General features: G+C 33.3%; 2 protein-coding genes across 14 annotated transcripts; one reads left to right on the forward strand and one right to left on the reverse strand.

Moving 5' to 3' along the window:
* The first annotated feature begins 46 nt into the window (after positions 1-46).
* On the forward strand, positions 47-23,690 carry LOC105330730 (coiled-coil domain-containing protein 180). 10 transcript variants are annotated; one of them, XM_066075395.1, is made up of 41 exons: positions 47-305; positions 749-957; positions 1,362-1,450; positions 1,635-1,692; positions 1,822-1,873; positions 2,141-2,245; positions 2,497-2,631; positions 2,720-2,815; positions 3,056-3,219; positions 3,333-3,452; positions 3,613-3,692; positions 3,975-4,063; positions 4,287-4,409; positions 4,549-4,722; positions 5,749-5,864; positions 6,105-6,228; positions 6,356-6,403; positions 7,050-7,088; positions 8,416-8,454; positions 11,392-11,645; positions 11,972-12,053; positions 12,180-12,273; positions 12,450-12,630; positions 12,750-12,896; positions 13,048-13,224; positions 13,481-13,664; positions 14,040-14,060; positions 15,573-15,711; positions 15,944-16,024; positions 16,928-16,960; positions 17,629-17,740; positions 18,620-18,678; positions 18,986-19,130; positions 19,597-19,632; positions 20,839-20,986; positions 21,115-21,259; positions 21,621-21,919; positions 22,262-22,373; positions 22,473-22,589; positions 22,787-22,914; positions 23,153-23,690. In XM_066075395.1, the coding sequence occupies exons 1-41, from the start codon at positions 237-239 to the stop codon at positions 23,279-23,281; spliced, it is 4,752 nt and encodes a 1,583-aa protein (XP_065931467.1). In that variant the 5' UTR covers positions 47-236; the 3' UTR covers positions 23,282-23,690. The 10 variants fall into 10 exon arrangements, with proteins under 10 accessions (XP_065931467.1, XP_065931470.1, XP_065931469.1 ...); XM_066075398.1 differs by lacking the exon at positions 19,597-19,632; XM_066075397.1 differs by lacking the exon at positions 16,928-16,960.
* Positions 8,050-10,605, reverse strand: LOC109619061 (arrestin domain-containing protein 3). 4 transcript variants are annotated; one of them, XM_034446759.2, is made up of 3 exons: positions 10,201-10,345; positions 10,042-10,081; positions 8,050-9,471 (listed from the first exon to the last, which is right to left on the reverse strand). In XM_034446759.2, exon 3 carries the CDS (start codon positions 9,314-9,316, stop codon positions 8,162-8,164), a length of 1,155 nt encoding a protein of 384 aa, XP_034302650.1. In that variant the 5' UTR covers positions 9,317-9,471; positions 10,042-10,081; positions 10,201-10,345; the 3' UTR covers positions 8,050-8,161. The 4 variants fall into 4 exon arrangements, with proteins under 4 accessions (XP_034302650.1, XP_019923862.2, XP_019923860.2 ...); XM_020068303.3 differs by having other exon boundaries at positions 10,037-10,081; XM_020068301.3 differs by lacking the exons at positions 10,042-10,081; positions 10,201-10,345 and adding an exon at positions 10,377-10,605.
* Positions 23,691-25,068: the final 1,378 nt, after the last annotated feature.

Below are 25,068 nucleotides of genomic sequence, written 5' to 3' on the forward strand. Positions count from 1 at the left end.
AAAGATATTTTCGTTTTTTGTAATGCTGTCTGAAACAAAACGTTGCTCTGGGAGATTGTTTAAATATGGCGTCATACATAACAAGTTCGCTGAGCTTGATGAAAAAACTAAGTCATGTCGCTTAAATGACCATCGAAATCTTTCAGATGTTTTTTCCATGCATATGAAATATATTTTGGAGGTTTAACTCGTACTTTTAAACGTAAAAATAGGTTGAATTATCTAAAGTGATAAACATGGCAGAAACAGCATCAATGAGGGTTGTACCCAGTGGAAAGATATACAGGCAGATGTTTGATGCCCAGGTAATTTACATTAACAGCATCATAAAAAAAAACACGTGAACAGAAAGTCTTCAATTTATAATAACTAGAATCATTTGCAAGTTTACATGCCTGTCAATTTTAGGTTTGTATCAAAACACCAGAAAGAGCTTTAAAAAACTTTTTACTGTTTGCTTTTGTCCCAAGCGTGAGACTTTTAATGAATAGATAAATTATCTGATTTATTATTTTCAATCATTTTCGCTTTCAACAGGAAAGCTGCGACAAGCATTCATGACTATCATATTTTGTGTGCAATTCATACAGGGTCAATGCTGTTCACTAATTTGATCATTTAATATGTTTTCAATGCATGAAATGATCATGGAAAAAGTGTGCTCAATAAAATTTGTGTCATGAATACCTACCAGTGACTCCAGTAAAAAAGGCTAATTACAACTTATATGATTTTAACTCATTCTTAGGTTCAACTACAAAGGAGTTTAACAAAAATGAAAAGTAGAGAAACCAACACTGCACCATTGGACCATTCCCCAGAAAGACAGAGCACTGCCATTCCAGTTGTGAAACTGACTAAAGAGGAGGTGGCTCATGGACTTCTCACTGAACGACAAAGAACCTGGGCTGATGGGTTTCCTAATGATCCCTATGTGGAGAATCCTGTTCTGCACAAGTATGTTATATCAAAAGTTTTAGAATCTGTATGTGTGAATATTTGTTTTATCCTTATTTATGCTGGTGGTTAAGTTCATGTTTTCTTTAGTCAAACAATAGGCCTGTGTGTTAAATATGCAGATGCGTAATTTACCACACAAATGTTTTAATTTTATTTACCATACACAAAGTTTTTGTTGTTGTTGCATTTTTTAGCTTACCGCGTAACTAGTTTAAATTTCTCCCATGCATAAATAACCACTTTTACCATACATCTGTGTTCAGTTGTGAAGTAAAAGACATAAAGTCAGTTGTGAAGTAAAAGACATAAAAACAACTTTTTTTCTCAAAATTTTTGAAATTTATTATTCAATGTTGACATGCAGATAAACAAAATTGTATGCACGCATTCCTCTTTTATAGACAATATTCAGAATTTGTGAGATCCACAATGAAAGAGACTGACTCAAGTAAAGCAGGGAAGGAGGTACAAGGACTGCCTGATGTTGTTGGTAAGCAGTGACGAAATACTAATAATGAAACTGATCTTGGATTTATCTTAAGAATAAATAGAACTAAATGTGTGTACTAATTTTCCCATAAACCTTATACATTCAAAAATTCTTTTTTAATATATTATTCATGATCCATGGTCATATTTAAATTTTAATTTGAAGAAAAAAAAATAATTTTCAGTGCCAGCCAAAGAGGGATCAAACATCATTGAAAGAATAGCAGCAAGCAGACAGAAAAGGTTAGCATGTTTAAATACCCAGTAGATTAAAATAGGATGGTTCCTTTTCTTCTTTACCACCTGTTGATATTTATCTTAGATACCCAGTTGCCTCAAAATGAATACAAATTCATCTTTACTTTTTTTCAGACATGAGTCAACAGTAGAAGATCTTCATCAAGAGCTCAGTCTTATTAATTCTGTGAGTAACTTGTTTTAATTCATTTTAATGTATCTAAATTATATTGAAATTTTCAAAAAATATAAATTACATGTACATTCATTTGTTTATGTTCAGACCCTTTCAGTTCTCATACTTTCATACACATATATCTAATACTAGATTGTTATTCCTGACTTTGTTTTCTGGTATTAATGAGAGGTTGTAGGACATTGAGTTAGATTAGAAAAGATTTGTTAAAGATCCATACCAATCTATACCAACATCATTTTTTTTTTCATCACCTAGGATTTGGAGCCAGTCATCACAGAATACAGTGAAACCTTGCTTAGAAAGCTGGATGATGATGACAAAGAAATCAACCATTTACTAGCAAGGATAGAGAAGGATGAGGTAAAGTACCAGGAATGTTAATAAATATGACATTTTGATGATAAAATATCAATTTCATTGATTTCTTGCTTAACAAAAGATACTGTCTTTTATACACATTGATATGCTTTCTGCAATCATTTCATCATCTTCTTGCATTCCGTTTCCACTTCTGTAATACAAGCTACACATGTAATCATGAGATTTTAAACTTTGAAATTTAGATAAATAAGTGACTTTCTCATTATTAATACTCTGGCCTTCTTTGTTAGGACCTGCTAACCTACAATCTGGAGGAACTTTACAAGCTGTGGGATCAAGTCCAGCATCACTCAGCAGAGAGACAAGCCTGGATCAATGAACTGGACCAGCAGCTATCTAAAGTGGAGGATGATCGCATGGACATGGTACAGAAATCCTTCCTGTTTACCGCAAAAACAAATTTATATCATGCATTAGGGTTTGTTTTTACATATGCTGATTTTGCATTTTTAGATGAGAAATATATTCAAGTCATATGCCAAGACTTTGGAGAAGATCGCACATTTGATGCCTCCAGATCTAAACAGGTTTTTGGACCAAGAGTCTCAGGTAGATGTCAGCTTTGTAACTTGTTTAGAGTGATGAATTATAGAGGGTACATGTATATGAAAGCAATTAGGTAAACATTTTTCATCAAGAACTTGGCCGCTTCTGTTGAATAACACTATATAAGATGACAGATGAGGAGAAGATTATTACATTTTTCCAATGTATTGTTTAAAGATTTGTAAGTACATACAAATCACAATGTCATACATATATTTGACTTTGTATTGATATATATTACAGCTTGTGAACCAGACAATGCTGAGTAATAGGAGAGCATATTCTGATCTGTTTGTCAGACTAATGTCTGCCGACATCGAGAGAGAAAAGTCTCAGTACACTATCTGGAAACGGCGGGTTGAAGATTGGAGACAGCTCAACACTAAACTTGCCATTGAACATTTTAGGTGAGATTAGTGTATAAGTTTTCAAATAGTCAAACTTCCAATATGTTAAATTTCACCTCAATTTATGATAAAAATTCATTTTAATAGGTTTGGTTTTTATTATTTATTTGCAGTAATTTTATGCAAGAAGAGAAAATTATTAATCCACCTGGAGTTACGAAAGTTTACAACTTTATGATAGCAGAACAAGATGTCATCAATAAGAGGAGATTAGATGTTGTTCAACAATTATGGTAAAACCCTCTCTCTCTCTCTCTCTCTCTCTCTCTCTCTCTCTCTCTCTCTCTCTCTCTTTGTAAAATATTTTATGTAAGCAAGAGGTGAAAGAATGCAGATAAGACATATTATTCCTTTTAACATTTCATAAATTTTCATTAAATCAATTTATTTCAGTGATTTGAAGCCACCAGCATCTACAAAAACAGCTGTATATCAATGGGACAAAACAATTCAAAATCTCACAAAGGAAATTGGTAAGTCATGTCTTCATTATTTAATATAAGCAACTATACTCACAGTTTTAGGGGCAAATTTTAATTTAATTGATAGTTCAAATTATATTTCTTTGAGAGGTTGTGAATCACTATGCAAGGTCAGGTAACTCAATATGTATTTAGAATTTTGTTCAATAAAATGCATATTTATGGAGGCTAGTTCAGAAAAGTAGGACCCCCAAAAACACTTTTGATTGTACTCTTCCAGTTTTGTGTTGATTGATCCATGTCACTGTAGAACATCATTGTTTTGTTTTTCAGATTCTGTGAATCAGCTTCACTTGACAAAGCTTCATGCAGAATATGAGAAAGTCTGTCAAGATTGCTTGGAGAAAATTGAGTTTATCAAGGTAAAACTTGGGATTATGCATATCATGTTTGAAATTTATATACATTTGTAGTTCCAATCAAAACTTTGAAAAAAATATGCAATATAAAGAAACATTTTGAGCAAGATAGATTAAAAAAAAATCATTTATGATGCAAATATTTTATTTTTTCGATATATCAGTAAGTTTGTGTTTTTCATCTAGAAAAAAACTTAATGACAAAATTGTAAATCTACTTCAACAGAAATCTCTGATTGACGATGGGGTGTGTGCCCCTCCGCGTGCCCAGCAAGTTGTGGACCAACACATGCTGCCTCTGGTTGGAGAGAGACAGAGAGTGTTCGAGAATAATCTGGAAACTATGGAGGTTTGTCCATTTCCTGGTTCTCCTCAGAGAATGATACGATTTATCAAAAATATGTTATGTGACACTACAACTAGTGGCAAGTTTTTGTGGAAAAATGAATTGGTTTCCTGTGCTAAAACTATTTTATTTTGATCTACAGAAAGACTTGGAGAATCATATGAAAGAAATGACAGAGAGGCTAAAGATGCTGTTCAAGTTTGCTCAAGGAGCAGCCCACGTATGGGACGTGCATGAGATTGGTCTGGCCAAACAGGAGAGAGCATTGCAAGAAAAACTGGAGCAATGTCGACAAGTTCACGACAACCAGAACCAGGTACTGTGTTATAAACAACTTCAGCAGGTATTGGACACCTGAATGTTGCAACATACTTTGTTTTTAAATTAACTATGACATTAACCCTAATATTATACATATACCTCAATATGATTATTCTATATAATGCATCATCTGATTGGTCTAGAGAGTCCCGTGACAAGGCAACAAAACATCGTGTCTCTTGGGGAATAAATATCATGTCTCATATCTTTGGAAATCTCGGGATTTGTCATTCCAAATGTATTAAAAAGCCAATATGAGCATAATATGTTTACAAATATGATTAAATCATGAATATTTAATCATTTTTAAAATTCTCTTTATGCTTCAAAAACCAATTTTACTATATTTGATTCAAATTTATGCAAGGAAAGAGTGACAATAAGAAAATAACCCCAAAAATCACAATGTTATTGCTTTCAACGAGTCGAAAAAATATTTAAAATCGACATATTTTGTGTTATCATATGTAGTTTGGTATAATAAAACCTTTTTTGCATGAATGTTCAGGAAATATGAAGATTTATTTTCCCAGAAAAATCAGTTTTCCCTCGGGCTATGATTTTTTTTTTTTTTGGGGGGGGGGGGAATAAATCTTCATATTTCCCTCACCATCATTCAATAAATGTATAATATTATACCAAACTTAACATTATAGGGTTAAACACTGTCTGATAAAGCATCTCTTAATAAACTTGGGTTTTTTGGTGATATATTAATTGTCTTACATTTTTTTTCTTTATACAAATTTTAAAAATGCAATTTACCGCAAAACACTGTAAATCATCTACATTTTATAATTGGTCCTTTTATTTTAAAAAGGATGTACATTCATCCATATCAAATTTATTTGTTTGTCTAGGTAACTTATACCTCTGCAATTCCTTGTTATCTGTGTGGAAATTCAAGATTGTTTTCTTTGCATGGACTAGCTAATACAATCTAAGAAAAGGGGAGCATGCAGTCTATGTCAAATATCACTAAATCATCTATCTGATTCTCTCTACTTTTTTATGCTTCCAGGATAAAGAAGCTCACTTGGATATCATAATGGACAGAATGAGGCAAGATGCAACAGAAAAACAACTTAAAGACAGCTTAGATAAAGCATTGGACATGCTGAACAAAATTAAAAATGCGTAAGTATTTAACATTGTTTTATACCTTTTCAAAATTACATAAAACTTTTGAAATTAGTTAATTGTTTTATAAATCAAATTTCTAATGTTCTGAGATGAATTAAAGAGACTAGCTTCTTAAATAGAACACATATATAATATTGTACATGTACTTTGTATCTACATGCATAGATATCATGCATGTCCTGGATATTTCAAGTACATTGTAAATGTAAATGATCACTGTTTTGATCATCACAGGTATGAAGTTTTCCACACGGATCAAATGGACATTGTCAAGAATTATCCTACAATGGTTAAGGCTGAAATGAAGAATTATGATGAAGGAGTGTGTAAATTCTTCGAAGTTGGAAGAAATCAACCTGTAAGTTTCCTTCTTTTATTTTGGAATGATCAGGTAAACATTTTTTATCTGTTAGTCATACAAACACATGAATGCACCAATTTATTTGTTGAAATATTTACAATTTACAAAATTTTGTTTCTTTTAGAAGAAAAGCAAATCCAAGATTCTTGCTCCTAAGAAATCCAAGTCAGGGGTAAGTAAACTTTTACAGAGTTATTTCCCTTGAATGCATCATCCTCGTTTTGGGGGGGATGAGTGGGGGGTACTTGTTTAGTCTTCTGTAGTAATGTTTTTGCTGATTTAAGTTAAAAATTTTGTTCTAAAACTGCTATACATTTACAGTTACCATGGTACATTAATATTAATACATGTATTAATATATTATTCCAATAAAAATTTGAATCTCATATCAAACTTATATATGTGAAGTCAATTTGAGACTTTCTTAAGCTAGAAATTAAGTTGCATCATAATATGGCAAGTATCATTTTAATTACTACCATGCTGTTTTTTCATCTAAAGATGATCAATGCTTTGTGTAGCTGTGTAAAGAGACTGTTTTGCAACAATAAGATACACAGAGAAATACATTATGAGTAGTTTATTCAATGAAAATATTCATTTTTAGTTGAGTTTGATTGGGTGCAGATTTAGAAACTTTGTTAAGTATAAATTGCTAGTGTTAAAAATGATGGTACGTTGGGTAATGTTTATCAGTTAATTACTATTACTGCTCAGGTGCTCCTTAATATAATACATGTTCATGAAATTTTCTTCTGTTGAAATATAATGCAAAGATTTTCAAAATTGATTGAAAATATTTTATTGAATGAACTTAGGATGAATCTGAAATTACCACCACACCCCTTGATTTTTTGGTAAGTATTAGTGCATGTATAATTGTAGTCCAGGTAGACAAAGGAACCCCTGCGTTGTATTGAAATTCCTGTTTGCATGACTATCCATTTGATTTGTTTTTCATATTTTGTTCTAGAGAAGAAATCTTTGTGGAAGAACTCAATTTCTGTTTTCTTAGCTGCATAGTTTACCTGGTTTTTCTATTTTCTGTGTTTGTTTGCATAAAATTATATTGAAGAAAAAAATTGTTCCCTGATAAATACTTCCTCTTTCTGTAAAATTTCTTAACATTCAGTCAAGCATTGCTGATATTTAAATCACAGCCCCTGTAAAGCAAGAATGAATATGAAGTCTACTCTTGAACTGTAGTATGAGAATGGATTTGAAAATTTTTACGTTAGGGAACATTGTGTGTTTTAAAGTTACCCTTAACTTGTTTCTAATACCATGAACTTTATAATCACTCTGTCAAGAAACCTCTTCTTGTAGTCATAAAGATATTTATCATGAATTATAATGACGCTTTTTTAAATGGAGGAAAATGGTGCTTTATATCTAGACATAAATATGTGACCCAGTCTGTATTCAAGGTCTAGCTATATCCCTTGGTGAATGGCATTATTCATTATTGCATGCAAATAGAATTGCAATGTCTCTTGTGGGACCTTTCAACCACTTGAAGAATGCACTTCAACTTGCAGTAAATTTATGCAAGGAAATTTGATTTATGATCTACCTGTAAAGTCTTATCTGCAGACTGCATATTTATTACTTAAAAGATTGAAGCTTTGACAGAATAACCAAACTTGTTTATAGTCTCATAATGCTTTTAATTTTTAATATAAGCAGGTATAAAGCATAAAAGTTATAGTCATTGAATTAACACTTCATTTAATTTCAATTCAATCTGATTAAGTGGAGAATACATTTTGCAATACTAAAAATATATTTTTAATAGACTTTGGGATTTTTAAAAAGGTATTTGTAAAAATATTTTCACAATTTCTAAAATTCATAACTAAAATGATTCATTACAATCATAGATTTCATCTACGAAAAAGTAAGCATTGGGGGTTCTTGTTAGAAGTTAAGTTCAAAGTTTCGTATTTTCCATGATTTCTGGCATTTCCTCTGTAGAAATCTTCTTCTTTCGTTCGTGGATAGATATTTGTTTTTGGAATAGAGGGTTTATCATGGTAGAATCCACCGGACGAAGTTCTGGTACCCCAACATCCCATGCTGCGGGCTCTCTATCAAAACCATTCTGTAGTTCTTTAGCATTCCCCGGGAAATGCTGGGTGCTCCATTCATTGTTATATCTACCACTATCTAGTTTGGCATTTTCAGGAATATCCAGACCCATGTGATGTGTCCCAATCAGAATCGGTAACTCTATCTTCACTTCCTTCCCGCCTACTAACTCTACACGGAATTGAAACTTATAAGAAATCCCAATAATGTCACAATTTTCCAGCCCCGACTCTGGAATGTATGGTGGAATGGTTAATCGTACATGTTGCCACCGCCTTCCCTCTCCACTGGTTATTTCATACATGTCCCTGCGCTTGTTCACAATTTGGTGGAATGGAATTTTTTGTTGTTTGGCATGATACACACTGTTCATCATTAGAGATGCCTGAACCGCTGTCACTGTTAACGGACATTTGTTTTCAATGGCTGCACTAATGAACATGTCTTCTCCCGGAAAAAATCCCACTTTGTTTAATTCCACATTTAATTTCAGCTTCCCAGAATTACACATGGCCCAGATTCTTTTCTGGGTTGATGTCCCTATAGTTTTATTGCTTTGATCAGGAAGTATGGAATGTCTTAACACTAGGAAAGGTTCACTAGTAATACTAGTCTCGCCAGGTCTTTCTCCGTGAACAGTGGCTTTCAAAACATAAGTTACACTTCCGTATTTTCCTATAAAAGACGATGGTAGGTTGTTTGGTAGAAGGTAATCGAACTGAAACTTGTGTTGGCCCTTGTTATAGTGGTCAGATCCATGGTTGATCTGTTTAGAGGCATTGATGTACTCCTCATGAGCATGCAGTGACCCCAGGTCACGATCCTCACAAGCAACCACTCCTTGTCCGTACACACTGATCGAAATGTTACGGATTGTAAGGGGTCGGGTCAAGGTCACATCTACATGACCCCGAACAATTTCTCCAGGTTGATATTGATACTGTTCATCAATATCGTGTTCTAGATATATACTCAAATTAGCTACAGCGGTGCCCATCCTGAGTAACTTTATGGTTTGAATTAATGGGGAATTCTCATGAATCCTGCATCGACAATCATCGGAGAAACATTCCTAAGAATATCAATAGACATCAGTGATTCATTCCTTACTGTGGCATGGTGATTTTTAATACATCTGCCATCTTTAGATACCTGAAATGATAAATAAATTCTATGTTATTTGCCCTAAGCAATATGCGGTGTGCTTACAATACCTTCCATGTACAAAAGAAATATCAACTAAGAGTTCTCTTTGCGAACATTTTTTTTTTGACACCTGAATGTTTGATGTTTACTTTATCTTTTAAATTCAATTCCAAAGCATTATTCTATCAATATATTTTCTTGTTACACATGGCAGGGGCTCTCCAAGAGTAAACAATCAACAAATGGGAAGAATATGTCACCTTCAACAAAGAGAGAAAATTGAAACTTGAACGCTTTGTGTAAAGGGATTTTGGTATTTTGAAATCAAGCTACCGACTACCCAAGTTTATGCAGACACATTTTATGGTTCAAAAACTATGCTATTTAAAACTGCATTATACACTTTGAAAGACCGGCCTTCATTGGTAAATATTTTCAGATTTGTTTAAAATGTTTAATATTGAAAACAAAGAAATAAACAAACATGAAACCAAGACAGTGAATAATTGAACACACCAATTTTAAAAGAACTGAAGATAAAGTAAATCAAGCAATATAAAGGTATAATTACCTCACCTCTTGTTGTGGAAGGCCTGAACTAGTGAACAGACTGTGCCTATTGATTAAAAACCTAATGTACATTCTACTGAGAGTTTTAAACAAATCAATAGGCATACCAATCGCCGGAATCTAATCAGAATTTGAAAAGTAAGATCAATAAATTGCATGAGTTACCTAGTTACACAAATATTGGGATAGAAAGGCCTCGGGACAAAACAAGCCACATTCAATGAACAGTCTCAAAACCCTCTGGCGCAGAACAGAAACAATTCGGTGTCAAAGTTACATCACAAACAAACCAGCCACTCAGATTATATTCAGTCTGATAAGCTTAAAGAATATACCGGTACCTGTAGTGAAAATCCTGTACACTGTTAAAGTCCTGTCTGTAAAAATGGTGACTGGAGACTCGGGATCTGCTGTAGTTATTTATAAATTCAGAACCAGTTTTTTAAACTCTGACACCAAGAATCGGTTGACTGCCAGTCTATACCTTTATTCAACCATTTAAAGTTTACACAGAGGTCTAAGTCTGGTATATGTTTGGTATAAATGTACATAGTACAGGCAGATGATGTGTCGCCTCTGAGGAAAAGGATTCACTCTAATGAATTAATTAAGCTGTCACTGTTTGTTTTGTTAACTATTCAACGGCAATTATCTGATATGTCAGACTTTTCAATTACCTGAGGTTAAATACTTTAATTACCTTTATTATTAAGTAATCACCTCACACAAGAGATTGTGCAGCAGATGGGTTTTGAAATTAATGCAGTCTTTGACAGCTTTTTGACAGCAATGCAACATAAGTTTTTGAGGCAAACGAATTGATAATGTAATAGGTTTAGAGATGAATTGAATTGACAACAGTTACCTATGAATTCCACCAATTTACCAGTAACCAACAAGTTCCTTTAATAATACCATAACAGATAATTTGTCTTTTTGATTAATTGCAATCATTGTGAAATAAATTGTTTTTTTAGTTATATTTTATTTTAACTATAAAGGCATGATTGCATGTAAATTTATACTGTACCATATTTCTTTCCTGACTGTTTTGTTTGTCTAAGTTATATTTAATGAAGACCAGTTTTTGAAATATATCTGTCAACATAACCTGCATGCCCCAATGCAGGCAAGTTGTAGGTGGATGTTTGTTTAATGTAATTTATGCTATGTGTAGACAAACCTTTTGTACACATGTACTTTAAAAACAGTATGAATCACATGGTATCCACACTTGAATGTTATGTAATATGACACCCCCCCCCCAAAAAAAAAAAAATGAACACTTGCACTTTAAGATATTACATTTTTTTTATTAAAATAAATTGAAAGGAAAGTGTAAATTTTTATTCTCAGGGCAAAGAAAATTCCCTTCCTGAGGCTGTTAGTGAGATCCTGGCCACAGAGAGGGGGACCCTCTTCTACGTCCTGACAGAAGCAGGGGAGTATGGGATACCTCCTGAGAAGGATGCCCCCTCCAAAGACGAGAAGCCGGAAGGGGAGGAAGCGGCCTTTTTGACGGAGGTTGATGCCCCTGTCCCTCCGTCTAAACCAGAGTACATCCAGAAGATAGATGTAGAAGAAGCGATCCTTATAGAGGTCAAGAAAAGGTAAACAAAAATTAAATGGAAAGAAAGTTTTTTTATTTAAGTTATTTAATCAATGAAGGATATGAAAAATCAGGTAAAATGCCTAAATATACATACATTATTGTTTAGACACTGGTGTTTTATATCTAACAGTCAATTCTCAGCTGGAAAAAAACCCAAACAATTTTGACAATTCTTTGAAAAGAATCCAATGAAATATGCATATATACATATGGCCTTAATACAACTACACATTTTCAAATGATATGATAAGGTTTTATAAATTATATTAACAATGATGCTTCTCAAATTCATTAACTCACAAAAAACCTTTAATATTTTTGCAGAATACGAATGAATTTTCTAAACCACATGGAGGAATGGCATGTTCAAGCCTCGGACAGAGCAGAAAGTGTTGTTATAGCCAAGGTAAATCACATCTACACAATGCTTTATGAACCTCAGAAAACATTCTCAAAATCCAAGATCAGCTGGCTTTTTATAGCAAAACTTAAGACAGAGAACTGTCAATAGAAATGTCTTATTTGTTAACAGTGCGAGGAGTTGAACAGTGAGTTGGAGTTGAGATTTCATCTTCACAAACCCAGAGCCAGGCGAGCAGAACTTGATGTCCACAATGTTAGAGCCGGTAAGATGTGAAAACAGAGATGCCAGTAAATCCTGAAAGAATACATGCAATGCCTCATAGATAAAGACTTTCAAAAGTTGTGTCTTGTTTGCAAGCTTAGATCTTTGTAAAATGTATGATGTGTCTGTAATATAAGAGTTATTTCCCAAAGTAAAACATTATGACTTGCTTTGCAGCTGAGCTAGTGATGCACTCAGAGAGGGTGACTCGCCATACAAAGGGCATCATCCAAGCCCTGGCTGAACTCAGGCAGGGCTTCAACAAGATGACCCAGGAACACAACAAACTGGCGTCCAAGTTCAGGGAAGACATTGAAGCACTGGAGGTTGTCTTTGTCAATGCCACAAAATCTTCCAAGTAGGAATGCTTTTTTACACTGAATATTGTACCTGTATATGTTGTAATGATATCAGTGCTGTGACAGTTATATTGCAGTTAGTTTTCATCTAATCGCTCAAACCTTTTACTTATTTCAGATTGATAGCATTACAATCTCAGCTGGGAAATGAGCTGACTAACTTCATGGAAATCATCCGAACCTCCCTGCTCCAATACCGGAAACACCTGGATAAAACACTGCAGATGTTGAGGGAATCAAATGCTAGATTTATCAAGTCATTCAAGTGTGTATTTCAGCACAATTCATTTTCTTATACAGTTTATATATACTAACTGGTATCTCCTCATTATTTGAATTGTTATGTACAAACAAGGACCATATTTTACATGCTCTTTATTATTTTCTTTTAAATGTTATTCATAACTTATCAACAGGGTGTTCTCAGATGGTGGTAACTTCTGTCCTGAGGAGATTGATGTGTACCGTAAGAAGTTGGAGAATATGTCCTCAAAGATTGATGTGTCAGAGGGTGCCATTATGTCTGACATGGAAGACATAGAAAAGAAGCGCCTCGATCAGGCAACCAAAGTTGCCTCAGAGTTTGAGGACAGGTATGATATAGAGATAATCATTCACACACATTCATACATAATAATTCAGAGCTTAGGTTATATATCAGTATGTACGAATATAATCTTCAAATTATATGCGCCTTGTACCATACAAGCTAGACACAATAAAGCAGTACCAGTTTAAGAATGTATGTTTCTATGCATTACGAGATAAACTAAGATGTATGATCTAACTAAAGTTAATATGGGGGCTTTTAAGTATATTAGTTGTATACATGTAACAATTTTGTTCCAGATTCAAAAATCACATGATAGATTTGATATTTATGGAGAAGATAGCTCGCTGGTTGACTAACACTCAGGTGAAAATCAAGGCTGAGGTTGCCAATAGCAACTCCCAAGCTCAGCAGCTAGCCCAGCACCTAAACGACTTGGATCGAAGAGTTGATGCATGTGAGAGACCCAACCTAGACAAAGAGGTGAACACACTTTGGATGCAGAATTTCTTCTTCTTTTTTTAATAGAATTTCATTCCTCTCTCAATATTTATACATATAATGTACATATATGCAGATTGAAAAATATTTTTATTTTTATTTATAATAATCATTCATGTATTATCTAAATAACTTCAGCATAATATTTTTTTAACATACACAGATGTTTCAATTGCCTTATATACACCCTAGCTTACAGAATGATTATCAAAGATCATAATCTTTGAGTCATATTTTTTTGCAGATGAAAATTTGACATTTTTTAAACAGGTTTCATGTTTCTCAATACAACCCAATTAAATGATCATGATTATTTGCTGCATATTATATGTAAATTTTATTGATTTTTATCAACAGCCTGCATGTAAAAAGGAAATGGTAAAAACATTAGCTGCTTATATTTGTCTCTCTTAAATATTAACATAATTTGGATTCAAAAACATCTCTTTTTTCAGGTTCAGTTCTTAAAGTTCTGAAATCATCTTAATCTTCAAAATAATCATCTTTAATATATATATTTGAACTTTGATAAATGAAAATATTCAAATTATAAACAAGAATAATGGTGAAAGGAAAATAACCTAAAATATATAACAAGATCAACTATTAGTTCTCATTTATTCTCTATATGGTATGGAGTATCTACCGGTACTGGTATATATCGTTTGATATAGTATATCCTAGTACTAATAAATCAGGTGGATTTCTCTTTTTATGCAAAACTGGATTTCTGTAGAATTCACAAGGTGCACCACTGTGTGTGTAGACTGTAGATCATGGACTGTAGACGTGCGGGGCAGGCAATCAGGCTTCTCTCTATAAGAGTCCACTGTCAGCTTCGTGTGAAATATCACTATATCAATCTAGACATTAGATGTGAATCTGTCAAGTTTGCTCATGTGAATTATCTTTATATGGTCAATGTTGAATTGGTATACGCTAATTTTCTTTCTATACCCATTTGTAGAAGGAGTATGCTAATTTTTAGTTTATTTTTGTTCAATAAATTATGAAATGAACATATACTCAGTAAATGAATCTACTATATTTAAAGAAATTTAGTGTGTGTCAGAGGGGAATTAACAATATGTTGGTAATATAAAGGTTTCCTCATTATCATTAAAGCATGTGTAGAGGAAAAGTCATATAATGCCATTCAGTACAAATGAATCCAATTAAATACAGTTGTTTTTTATGCATGGCCTGTTAAATGATAATTAATGATCTATTGATTGAAAGAAAAATTAACAAAGCATGTTCATCAATGAGTGCAATCTGACAACATTGACTCCATCAGTAACGGCATGAACTGATCATACGAACTTTCTGTGTCTGAGAAAAAGATCATTTTGTGTCATCATTATTCCAAAGAAAGTATCCCATCAAAATTATAGTAAAATGTAGGCTCTATGATTTATCTGATGGACAGATGTAGAGCTGTACAATTCTGTCATAGATAATATAAACTGACCAATTAGTTATTGTATACATTTAAAACAGTAAATGTTTCATTCAGAGTTTACAGAACATATTCTATAAACAGTTGGAACTTCAGTAACACTATATATATATATATCTTGAATGTGAAAAATCTTAGGTACATGGATAATTTAGCCATTATATTTCAAGTCCTTATTATGTTCAGGATAATGAGGTTTTACCCCGTATTCACAAAGGCTAAGCTATTGGAAACAATAGTTACAGAAATTGCTTTTGCTAAACTTGGACAAAATTTACATTGCTGAACAGGTGTCAATAAAACTACATTTTTGTTTCACACTTCATTGTCATTGTTTTTTTTAATTTCAGATAATTGCAAAAGAACAATAAATCTATGCTTTTTAAAATATGTGTAGCCTTTAAGTGATGCCATAAACCTGTGTTTTACAGCAAATCACCTCCAGACAGTTGAATGAGACCCTGAAGACAGTGTTTGAGGCGTTCCAGGACCGGAGTACTTACCTCAACTGTATCAAGGACCCCACCCCCAGGCCACCCTCTGGCACAATGCAGGGACCACCCGCTCTAGGTAGAGAATTCTCATCCCTACTTCAGACATATCAACAGCTATTGATTAGATAGGCCTAGATGTTATGATTTTTACTGTACAGTTTTATGTTGAGGAATATGTATAGACTTAGTGGCAAGTTTAGGATTATGTCTTAAACACTGTTTTGATGGTTTGAATAGATGAGTAAGGCTCAATTACATTTCAATATCAATCAATTCACAAACATACATCATCTATATCATGTATACAGGAGCTTTGCATCCAGTGCCACCAATTTCTGAGCGTAAATTGGTGCGTATGGGAAGTGAAAGTACTTGTGGTAATATAACGGGTAAATATACATGATTACAAAAATTATATTCCTTCCCAGTGTATATCCCATAACCTCTCAGATTTATAATATGTATGTGAACATAAAACTTGTCTCTCATGGTATCAATTAAATTGTGTCTTTAAACCAAGCTCTCTTTGCTGTATGAAAAATGTCTGATACATACAGTCTGTAAAATCACATATGTTAAATGTCTCTGTCATCTGTTCACACACCACTTTGAAGAATTGCGAAGAACTAAAGTTGATTCATTTTCACATATCACATTTATGAATATTCCAGCTATTGGCACTTTTTTCATCCATAACTTTCAAATGCCAAGTGACCAATTATGAGCTACACTGCACATGAATCTATTTTATGCAAGTTGTTGTGATAATGATACTAAATTTTGAAAATGTGAATGAACTTACAGTTTTAAGGAAAGTATGCATTTGTGCAGATATAAACTTGTAATTGAAAAGTGTGATAAAGTTATTTTGATCCCCATTTGTTATTCTTTTCAATTTCCATCCCCATGGGGAGGAGATAGTGTAAACATAAATGCACATAACTTAATTAGCACATTCAAAATGTAACACAATTTTCTTCTTCATACATTTACAGTTAGAGGAGTCATGATAAACCTATCTAAAATCTATAAGCTTCAACATCAATGTATTCTTACCATTAATATATTCTGAAAATTAATGTTTATCGGTACTTGAAGTACCGGTAGTCGACAACAAGTCATTGTGGATCAAGGTCACAAAATATGAGTATATACCGGTATACCCCATTTTGTATAATCACACAGATAATGGGGTGTTGGTCAACTTTACCCAGTACATTGTACTTATAAGATGAAATATAAATATAGTAATTTGGACACACAGTACAGATTGTTGGACCCTTCTATTTCAGAGAGAAAGTCTACCAGAATGAGCAGTGAGCAGGGTAATTTGAGTGTACATGTACCCTGTCATAATACCGTACATTGTATTGTGTTTAGTGAGTGCCACTAGAAGTCCTTAGCCCATCCTCATTTGTTACAGAGTTTGATCAACTATCTGTGTATAACATGTTTGTTCCCCCTACCCCTTTGTATGCAGTGTTCTTCCTTGCTGTGTTATCTCTTGACTGCCATACTTTGCTTCGATTCATGTTTTGAATTGCAGCATCCAAGACCTTATTTCAGCGTGTCAGGTCTATTGAAGTGCATTTTGCTGAATCAGGTCACTAAACTCAATTCTGTTTTGTGTTGTTTTATGATTTAATGTGCTTTTTCATTTGTTCAGAGTTGTCTCCCTTTTCCATTAATGATTTTTTTTTTATCTGTTTGATGAAAATAATTGATTTATTTGATTTCTACAAGTACCAAATGTACAAAGTGACATCAAAGAGATAATATAGGTATCAATTCATGCATCTACAAAAATACAGAGAGAAAAAAATGTTTAACTAATGCACATGATTAAGAAACTTATCAAAACTTTACAAGACCAGCTTATTGCTCAAATGAAGCTCATTACCAATATTGATCAACTTAACTGCAGGCCAAAGAACTGTACATGTGTAACAAACATATATTTTGTTTTACATATGGTGCTTGGCTTTCATTGCAGGGGTCAGGGTTGGATTCTCACAGTCGACGGATGTCCAGCCAACTCCCATCAGTAAGATGGGCAAACAGCCCCAGGAGGACCCATCTGTCAATGTCATCAAGAGCATTCTCAGGTACACATCAAGGCTACTTGCTCTCAAGTTTCCACTCTTTGATTTGAAATTTGGGATTTTTCCATAACATTACTATTGCCAAAACCATTTCTTTATTTCATGAGCACTCCATATATATAAACATATTGGTTTTGTTCAACACCCATAGTATGCAATTGCGATATTTTTGTTTGATATCAACTTAAATACCTGTATTATTTGCAGCACTTTTTTTCCCCAATTCACAGTTTAATTTTTCTCAGAGATGTGTTTAAACTCATTCACATTAATATTTGATTTGAATAGAAAAAAGAAAAGGTAAGGATGTTGTTTTAAGCGAATGCATGTCCCATGTTCAACATCAGGAAAACCATGAACATCTGATGGGATTTATATACACCTGCTGTTCACTCTGCATCTTTGATGTTGTATTTGGGAATCATTTGATGTAGTTCTCATCTTTTCCTCAATCCTATGGCATGATAACTTTCTTATAGTTTGCTTTTATATATTACTCGGAGATTCATAATTTCATGTTTTGAAAAGGAAGCACTTTGTTCTTTGTTAAAATGTTTGCAATAAGGATTTTGACACATAAAGCATTGTATCCTCTTAGAATTATAGTAGAAAGGTTTAATTCCATGTTTACTATGAGTATTGAGTGAATAGGTAGCACTAACATTTACAAGAATTTAAATATTGAACTTCCCAGCAACTTTTTTTCCAGTTTACATATATATATTCCTGCTAATCTGTTAGCTTAATCATGGTCTATATTCCAATTAATGCTTACAGTTTAGAAGTATAGGTTGGTTAGAGGGGGATGATTTTGAATGACATGTTAGCTTTATATTAAGATTTCATTATGATCATGTTAATAAAGTATTTATACATTTACAGAGCCCAGAAGAGTAAGATGAGATTTGGTATGGATGCAGATTTAGATGGAGAACTTACAGGTATGATATATTTTTAATTCAACATATAAATTTTATTATGCGTATAAAAATTATTACATATGTACTTCAAGTTTTTGAAAGCTTTTGCTTGTAAGTCGATCCATACAATCTAAGGTACAAAATCTAGAAAAGTTGTGATCTTCTCTAAAGGTTCAAATCTGGTTCCATAAAAATTGTGAATGTTTGATACCAGGTAATCATTCATTTCATAGCTGTATTATAACCAGCATTGTGCATATATTTATGTTTTATCGCAAGAAGTTCATCCTTATGAGATTCCTATTAGTATCAATGTGTGATTCTGCAGGAGGCACACATCACGAGTCCAGAGAGAAGCTAAAGTCCTCCATGTCTACCACAACCACTTCAGAGAAATCCAAGCAGACGTCCAAAGGAAAGAGTTCTCACAGCACAGGGGGCTCAGAGAACTCGCCCAAGCGGGTCCAGTCTGGGTCAGTACTGTAGAAATTTCAAAGTTGGGGGGGATATATTATGATTATGAAAATATCTATATTGTATGGTATTACAAATAATTGCACAGAGGTAAAGCTGCACTTGAATTAATATTTATCATTATTTGCATTAATAGTCCTGTAAGTAGTTCCTATTTTTTTTTTTTATCCCTGTTTTTTATTACATAATATTTACAGTGATTTATTGTCGTGCTAAGGTACAATCAGGGTTAAATTCTCACACACTCTCATGATGATAATCTCCATCTAATAAGATAAAGTTTTTATCTAAAAAAAGTGATTGGACAGATGCTAACGATAAGAATAGAATTGTGATGAATGAACTACTCTGATTGGATAAATGCTAAAGATAAGAATAGAATTGTGATGAATGAACTGCTCTGATTGGATAAATGCTAAAGATAAGGATAGAATTGTGATGAATGAACTGCTCTGTGTTGTACAGTATGGAGAGCGTCCACACCACTCCCTCACTGCCACGGTACAGTATTGCCTCCCTACCATTCCTTCTTGTGTTGGGTTGATACTTATCTATCTTTTCTACCAAAAGGAGCTTGGTCTTTATTTCTAATGTTTTGGGTTTTTTTACATGGACATGTGGAGATAATTTTGTGCAGAAGAATACAAGTACATGTATTTATAAAGCAACACAAAACTATCCTACAGACAAAAATGGCTTATAATTGATCTAAACGCAAGTGTGGCATTTACAAAACAGGAAAACTTGTTTACACAGTAATCACTTTGTTTCCATACATATACAAGTATAATCAGAGTTTGTGGCTTTTGAAATTTGTAAATGTATTATGATAAATTATTTTCAATACATGACTTTAAAAAATAATTTTTGGAATACCAGTAGTTGATTGAATCATTATTATGAAGTTATATTTGAGTTGAAATTATTCAAATTGACTATCAAGTTGTTTACTTTTGATCACCTTCTTTCTTTTACAAAGCACATTATTTTGGGTGCTGTTGGAAGAATGCATGTTTTCTTGCATGATCACCATTATATTGATCACAATCAAATGTTATTTTATAGAACATATACCATGCATGAACAATATAAAAAGCATGTTAAAAAAGATTCATCAATAAAAATGAAAATTACACTAATAAGTTTGCAGTCATAATATAGATTTAGATTTAATATGGGAAATGGTATTTTTGGTTTTAAAATGGAAAGGGCTTTGGATAAAACATTTAACTAAGATTAGGCATGATCAGTGAAAAGTTATGATATGACATTGTATTATAATAATTTCTGAAAAATACATTTACAATAAAAAAGAGACATTATAGAATATCAACTGTGTGTGTGATATTATTACGCTTAAATAATAATCATATGATATACCTGATAACAAGCTTATCCATATAAACACATATAAATGCCCCAGGAGATCAGATATCTAGTATTATACAGTACGGTTAACAAATTACAAATTATGAAATACAGATATTTGAAGATAATTTTTTTTATTCTTCAGACTTTAAGACGTACTGAAAATATGAAGTACGGTTAACAAATTACAAATTATGAAATACAGATATTTGAAGATTTCTTTTTTTATTCTTCGGACTTAAAGACATACTGAAAAAATGAGAGATGACAAAATTTTTTGTTTAAATACAATAATACATATAGACATGAACTTACTGGCGTGTTTTGTTTCATTCTCAGACTGAGACAGAACAGTAAGTCCACCAAGTTTGACAAGAAGTACCTGGTGTTTGGGGAGAAAGAGGAGGAGGGTGAGGAGGCCCACATCCTGGGGATCATCAAGAGGACTCTGAGAGAGGCCCTGGACGGCTTACTGACCAATGCTGAGGTAACTGTTCACAGAACAATGCATTTCTTTGGGTCAATGAATGGGAATTGGATGTTGCATGGGTGTTGGTTTAAAATTCAATTTGTGATTTCAATAAGTTCAGCTTATGAAGTTTTGCTTTGTTGTAGATGTACTACAGGTCTAAGGGGAACCGGCCAGTGACTCGCCCTCAGGCTTTACAGGAGACTTTTGAGGCATGTGCTGATGTTATTGTACAGAAGTTACAGTCCTATTACACACAGTCAGATGAATACCACAACCAGTGCCTACAAGGTACATATAGTACTATTTAAATATTCAGAAGGTGTCAATATTTCTCAAATGAATTTTCAGGTAGATTAGTTTTTCATTTGTATGTACAGTAAAACATGCTTTAAGCAAAGTTCAAGGGATGAATATTATTTGTATATCCAACATGTTTTTCTGACATGTACATTTCATATAATGACAATGTAATGTATGTAGCCAAGGTAGGGAATGCCAATAACTTTGCAATAAACATGAATTCATTATAAGCTTGTCCCCTGTTACTGTACTATGTTTTACTGGACATATGAGTAAGCAATACACACCGGAAGTTTGCATATACATCAGCATGTACATTTCTTGAAACTTGTGTATTTCTACCCTGCAGAGTTTAGAAATCAGCTTGCCCAGCTGGAGAAGTCAGTAGCCCATGTCCCTGCCCTCCTGATCAGAGACATCCTGAAAGAGGAGCTCCAGAAATCCAAGGCCGACAGGAAGCAGATGAGTGAGGAGTTCTCCCACCACCAGGTGGAGCTGGAGCAGCGCCAGCAGGAACACTCCCACCTGCTGCGCCCCACCCTTGGTCACCCCCACGCCGAGGACTCACTGAAGGCCCTGTGTGAGAAGGAGGAGGCCAGACACAAGGACTACGTGGCCGCTGTAGAGAAACACACCAAGGATCTACAGGTCAGCAACCCATGGACCGGTGCCTCTAGTTACAGTGCATGAGAACATAACACTGCAAGCACTGAACTTTTGTAGCAATTCCATATTGTATAAAGCTTTAAATCAAATAAAAGCAAAATTTAAGAATTCCTGAAGGAAAGGTTTTTTATGCAATTTTATGATATTTATTCCTCAAGCTTTATTAGGGATCTACAGTATGTTTTACAATCATTATTATATGTCACTAGTCTTGCTTTTGCTGATAGAAGTTGTTTCATTACTGTTCAAGAGTTTTAAAACTCAAACGTAAATAAACATAAACATGTATTGGCCATTGCATTCATTTAAATGTTTATATTTCAGAACTCTGCCTTGTCACATGCCCAGACATTTATCGATGTGTTAGCCAGAACTGCAGAGCACCAACTGTTGCAGTATGACAACCTACTTGTCATTGATGATGTCATCAAAGGACGTAAGTCAAACATGCAAACTGCTATCATTTTGTCATATCCTCTCACTGTTCAGCTATAGTATTACATTTTACACCTGTGAAATTTTCCTTTTAATATAGGTGTTGAATCCCCCAAGTATCCTACAAGTGAATTAATCAGAAGAAAGAATGCTGGACTTCCACTGGAGGATGATGAAGATAAAGGGGCTCTACCAAGGGGCAAAAATACTTGGCCTGGTGAGAAAATTGCTGCAATGAAATATTTGGCATACAAAAGTATTTGAAAAACATGAAGAGCTAAATAAAAGAACATTCTTTTATTCAATACACACTTTTCTAGTCAAATGTTATATTTTTTGTTATGCTTAAAATCACAATTAAGAGTGAAGTTTATATGAATCACAATCTGTAAGTGAGGGAATGACTTTCTGTAGGTACCCCTAACAATGAGTTGGTGATAGGAGAGCCTCCCAGTAAGGTTACCCTGACAGCGTCCATTACCACAGCCAAAACAACCCTGGGACAGAGTGCCACCATCACAGCAAGGGAGTCTGCCTATCAGGTACAGTGTAGAACTCAATTGGTACCCATTTCATCTTTATGTACCAATTCATTTTTATTTGATGGTTCCATTTCTTTCATGAACATTGTTAAATAATTATGGTTACATGCAATTCATTTTTATAGTCATACTTGTGATTTAATGGATTAACAATCAAGTTTTATTTTTGAAACTTTTACATTTATCAGATTAAATTGGAAGTTGAGGTAATGTGTATTTGATTTTTTCTTTTCTTTAGGATTATAAGGCAGAATTTGAAAAGACTCTGAAGTGGATAGACAGCGAGCGACAGAAACTGATGCAGGCAGAGCAAAGATGGGTGGATAGCTGGAATACCTCTGTGGACAAAGTTAAACAGCTATATTAATTAATCCACATGTGTGTATGTGGAGCAATGATACAGAAACTTAAATGGGAATTTATGTATAGGTTGTTTGTGTATATGTGAACAAATATTGTGAAAGCAATGTATTAAGAGCCCAAATGTGCTTCTCTCATTGACTGTGATGGCAAGAGTTTTCCCCCTTTATAATGAGTTGTGATATGTTTTACCTACTTGTTGTTGAAATTGCACTAAACTGTATGATTTATACATGTATTTGTAAATACATATGCATTTATAAAAGAATCTATTTAAATATTTTATTTATTGGACAGCATTCCCTTCTATAAACTGTAACCGTCCATAGAGCTGATATTTTGTCAGTGTGAACTGTGATATGATATACCTGTCAGGTATTTTGATTGAAGAAATAAATACAATTTTGTATGATTTATTTCTTTGCTTTTCTTGACCTATTTATGCAGTTAGTTTTACTGAAGATAAAACCCATAATTTCATATGTAATTGGAATACCATACTGTAAAATGTATTACTGATACCGCTTGTATCTGATTTTTTAAATGGACATCAAAACTAATAATACCTGTATAATTTAGTGAATGTTAAACACCTTAGTTGAAATACCACATACATACTAGTTTGTCAGCATAGTCTTGGTTATTAATCATGCATCCAACTCTTGACTAATTAAAAATTGTGATAAAATCTTACAAAAAGTTAACTGAGCCAATTCAGCCAAAGTCATAAATATGCATCTACTTCCATGCATGTACTGGTACCTGTATTATTTAATTAGACAAAGGAACCATTGACTACTTTTGATTTGTACACAAAACTTTTCACAATATAAACCTATTTCAGGAGGAATGTTTGAGAATAAGGTACAATAGTTGAAAATTATACCATGTATGTAGCACAAACTTTCAGAAAATAAAATTACTGTAACTTATTAAATTCAAATGTTTTAGCCCATTCGAAATTGCATGCTCATTTCTATCCCATTTCTACTCAACAAATCACTTGGTCACATTTATGAACAAATTTGACACATTTTACATTAACATTCATAAAAACGATTTAAGTTCTTCGCATTAACCCCCCGGTTCCCCGTGACAATACTTCGATCGTGCCTGGTTATTGTAGTCGTGTTTAAATATAAATAAGGAAAACAAAGGTTTTTAGTGGTTTTATTTTTGCGTGTGCCAGTAAAGCTGTATATAAATAATGAACTACAATGTAGTCCTCTCGGATTTTTACCCCCCCCCCCCCCCCACGCCTAAAAAAAAAAGGAAGAAGGCTCGCAAACAAAAATTAAATAAGTAAACAAAAATAGTAAACACTCGCAAATGTACATAAAATCAAATAGCCGGGGGGGGGGGGGGGGGGGGTAATATACAATTTTCTAGGTCTTTGACATTATTCATATATATAAAACCTATATTACATCTATAAAAGCCCATTGAGCTCATTTTTTAGGTAAAAAAAGAATGAAATTATATCGCTATATAACGCAAACTTTCGCAAATAAATGCGTAATTTTGCGAATGAACTCGAAACTTCAATTTAATATAAATATTGTTATTTCAAACAAGAACCATCATAAAGAACAATGAGTGAAAAAGAATTCGATTTAGTTTTGAAATTCGATATGATATTTTCCGTATTACGTGAATTATTAAAATTCGATGTATATATATATTTTGTCCGCTTTACTTTGGATACATGAATCAAAATCATATTATCTTTTTAAATTTGATAAAGCTTAAAATGAGTATTCATATCATATAAAAATATTTAAAGCAAATATTAAG

This window comes from Magallana gigas, chromosome 2 (assembly GCF_963853765.1).
Source record: "Magallana gigas chromosome 2, xbMagGiga1.1, whole genome shotgun sequence".
NCBI classification, from domain to species: domain Eukaryota; kingdom Metazoa; phylum Mollusca; class Bivalvia; order Ostreida; family Ostreidae; genus Magallana; species Magallana gigas.

Bases quoted from the DNA above. Each gene is read 5' to 3' on its own strand.
- LOC109619061 (XM_020068301.3), bottom strand. From the start codon at position 9,316: ATGGGCACCGCTGTAGCTAATTTGAGTATATATCTAGAACACGATATT.
- LOC105330730 (XM_066075395.1), top strand. From the start codon at position 237: ATGGCAGAAACAGCATCAATGAGGGTTGTACCCAGTGGAAAGATATAC. The intron at 12,274-12,449 runs GTAAGATGTGAA...CTTGCTTTGCAG, and splicing joins TGTCCACAATGTTAGAGCCG to CTGAGCTAGTGATGCACTCA. The intron at 12,897-13,047 runs GTGTGTATTTCA...ACTTATCAACAG, and splicing joins AGATTTATCAAGTCATTCAA to GGTGTTCTCAGATGGTGGTA.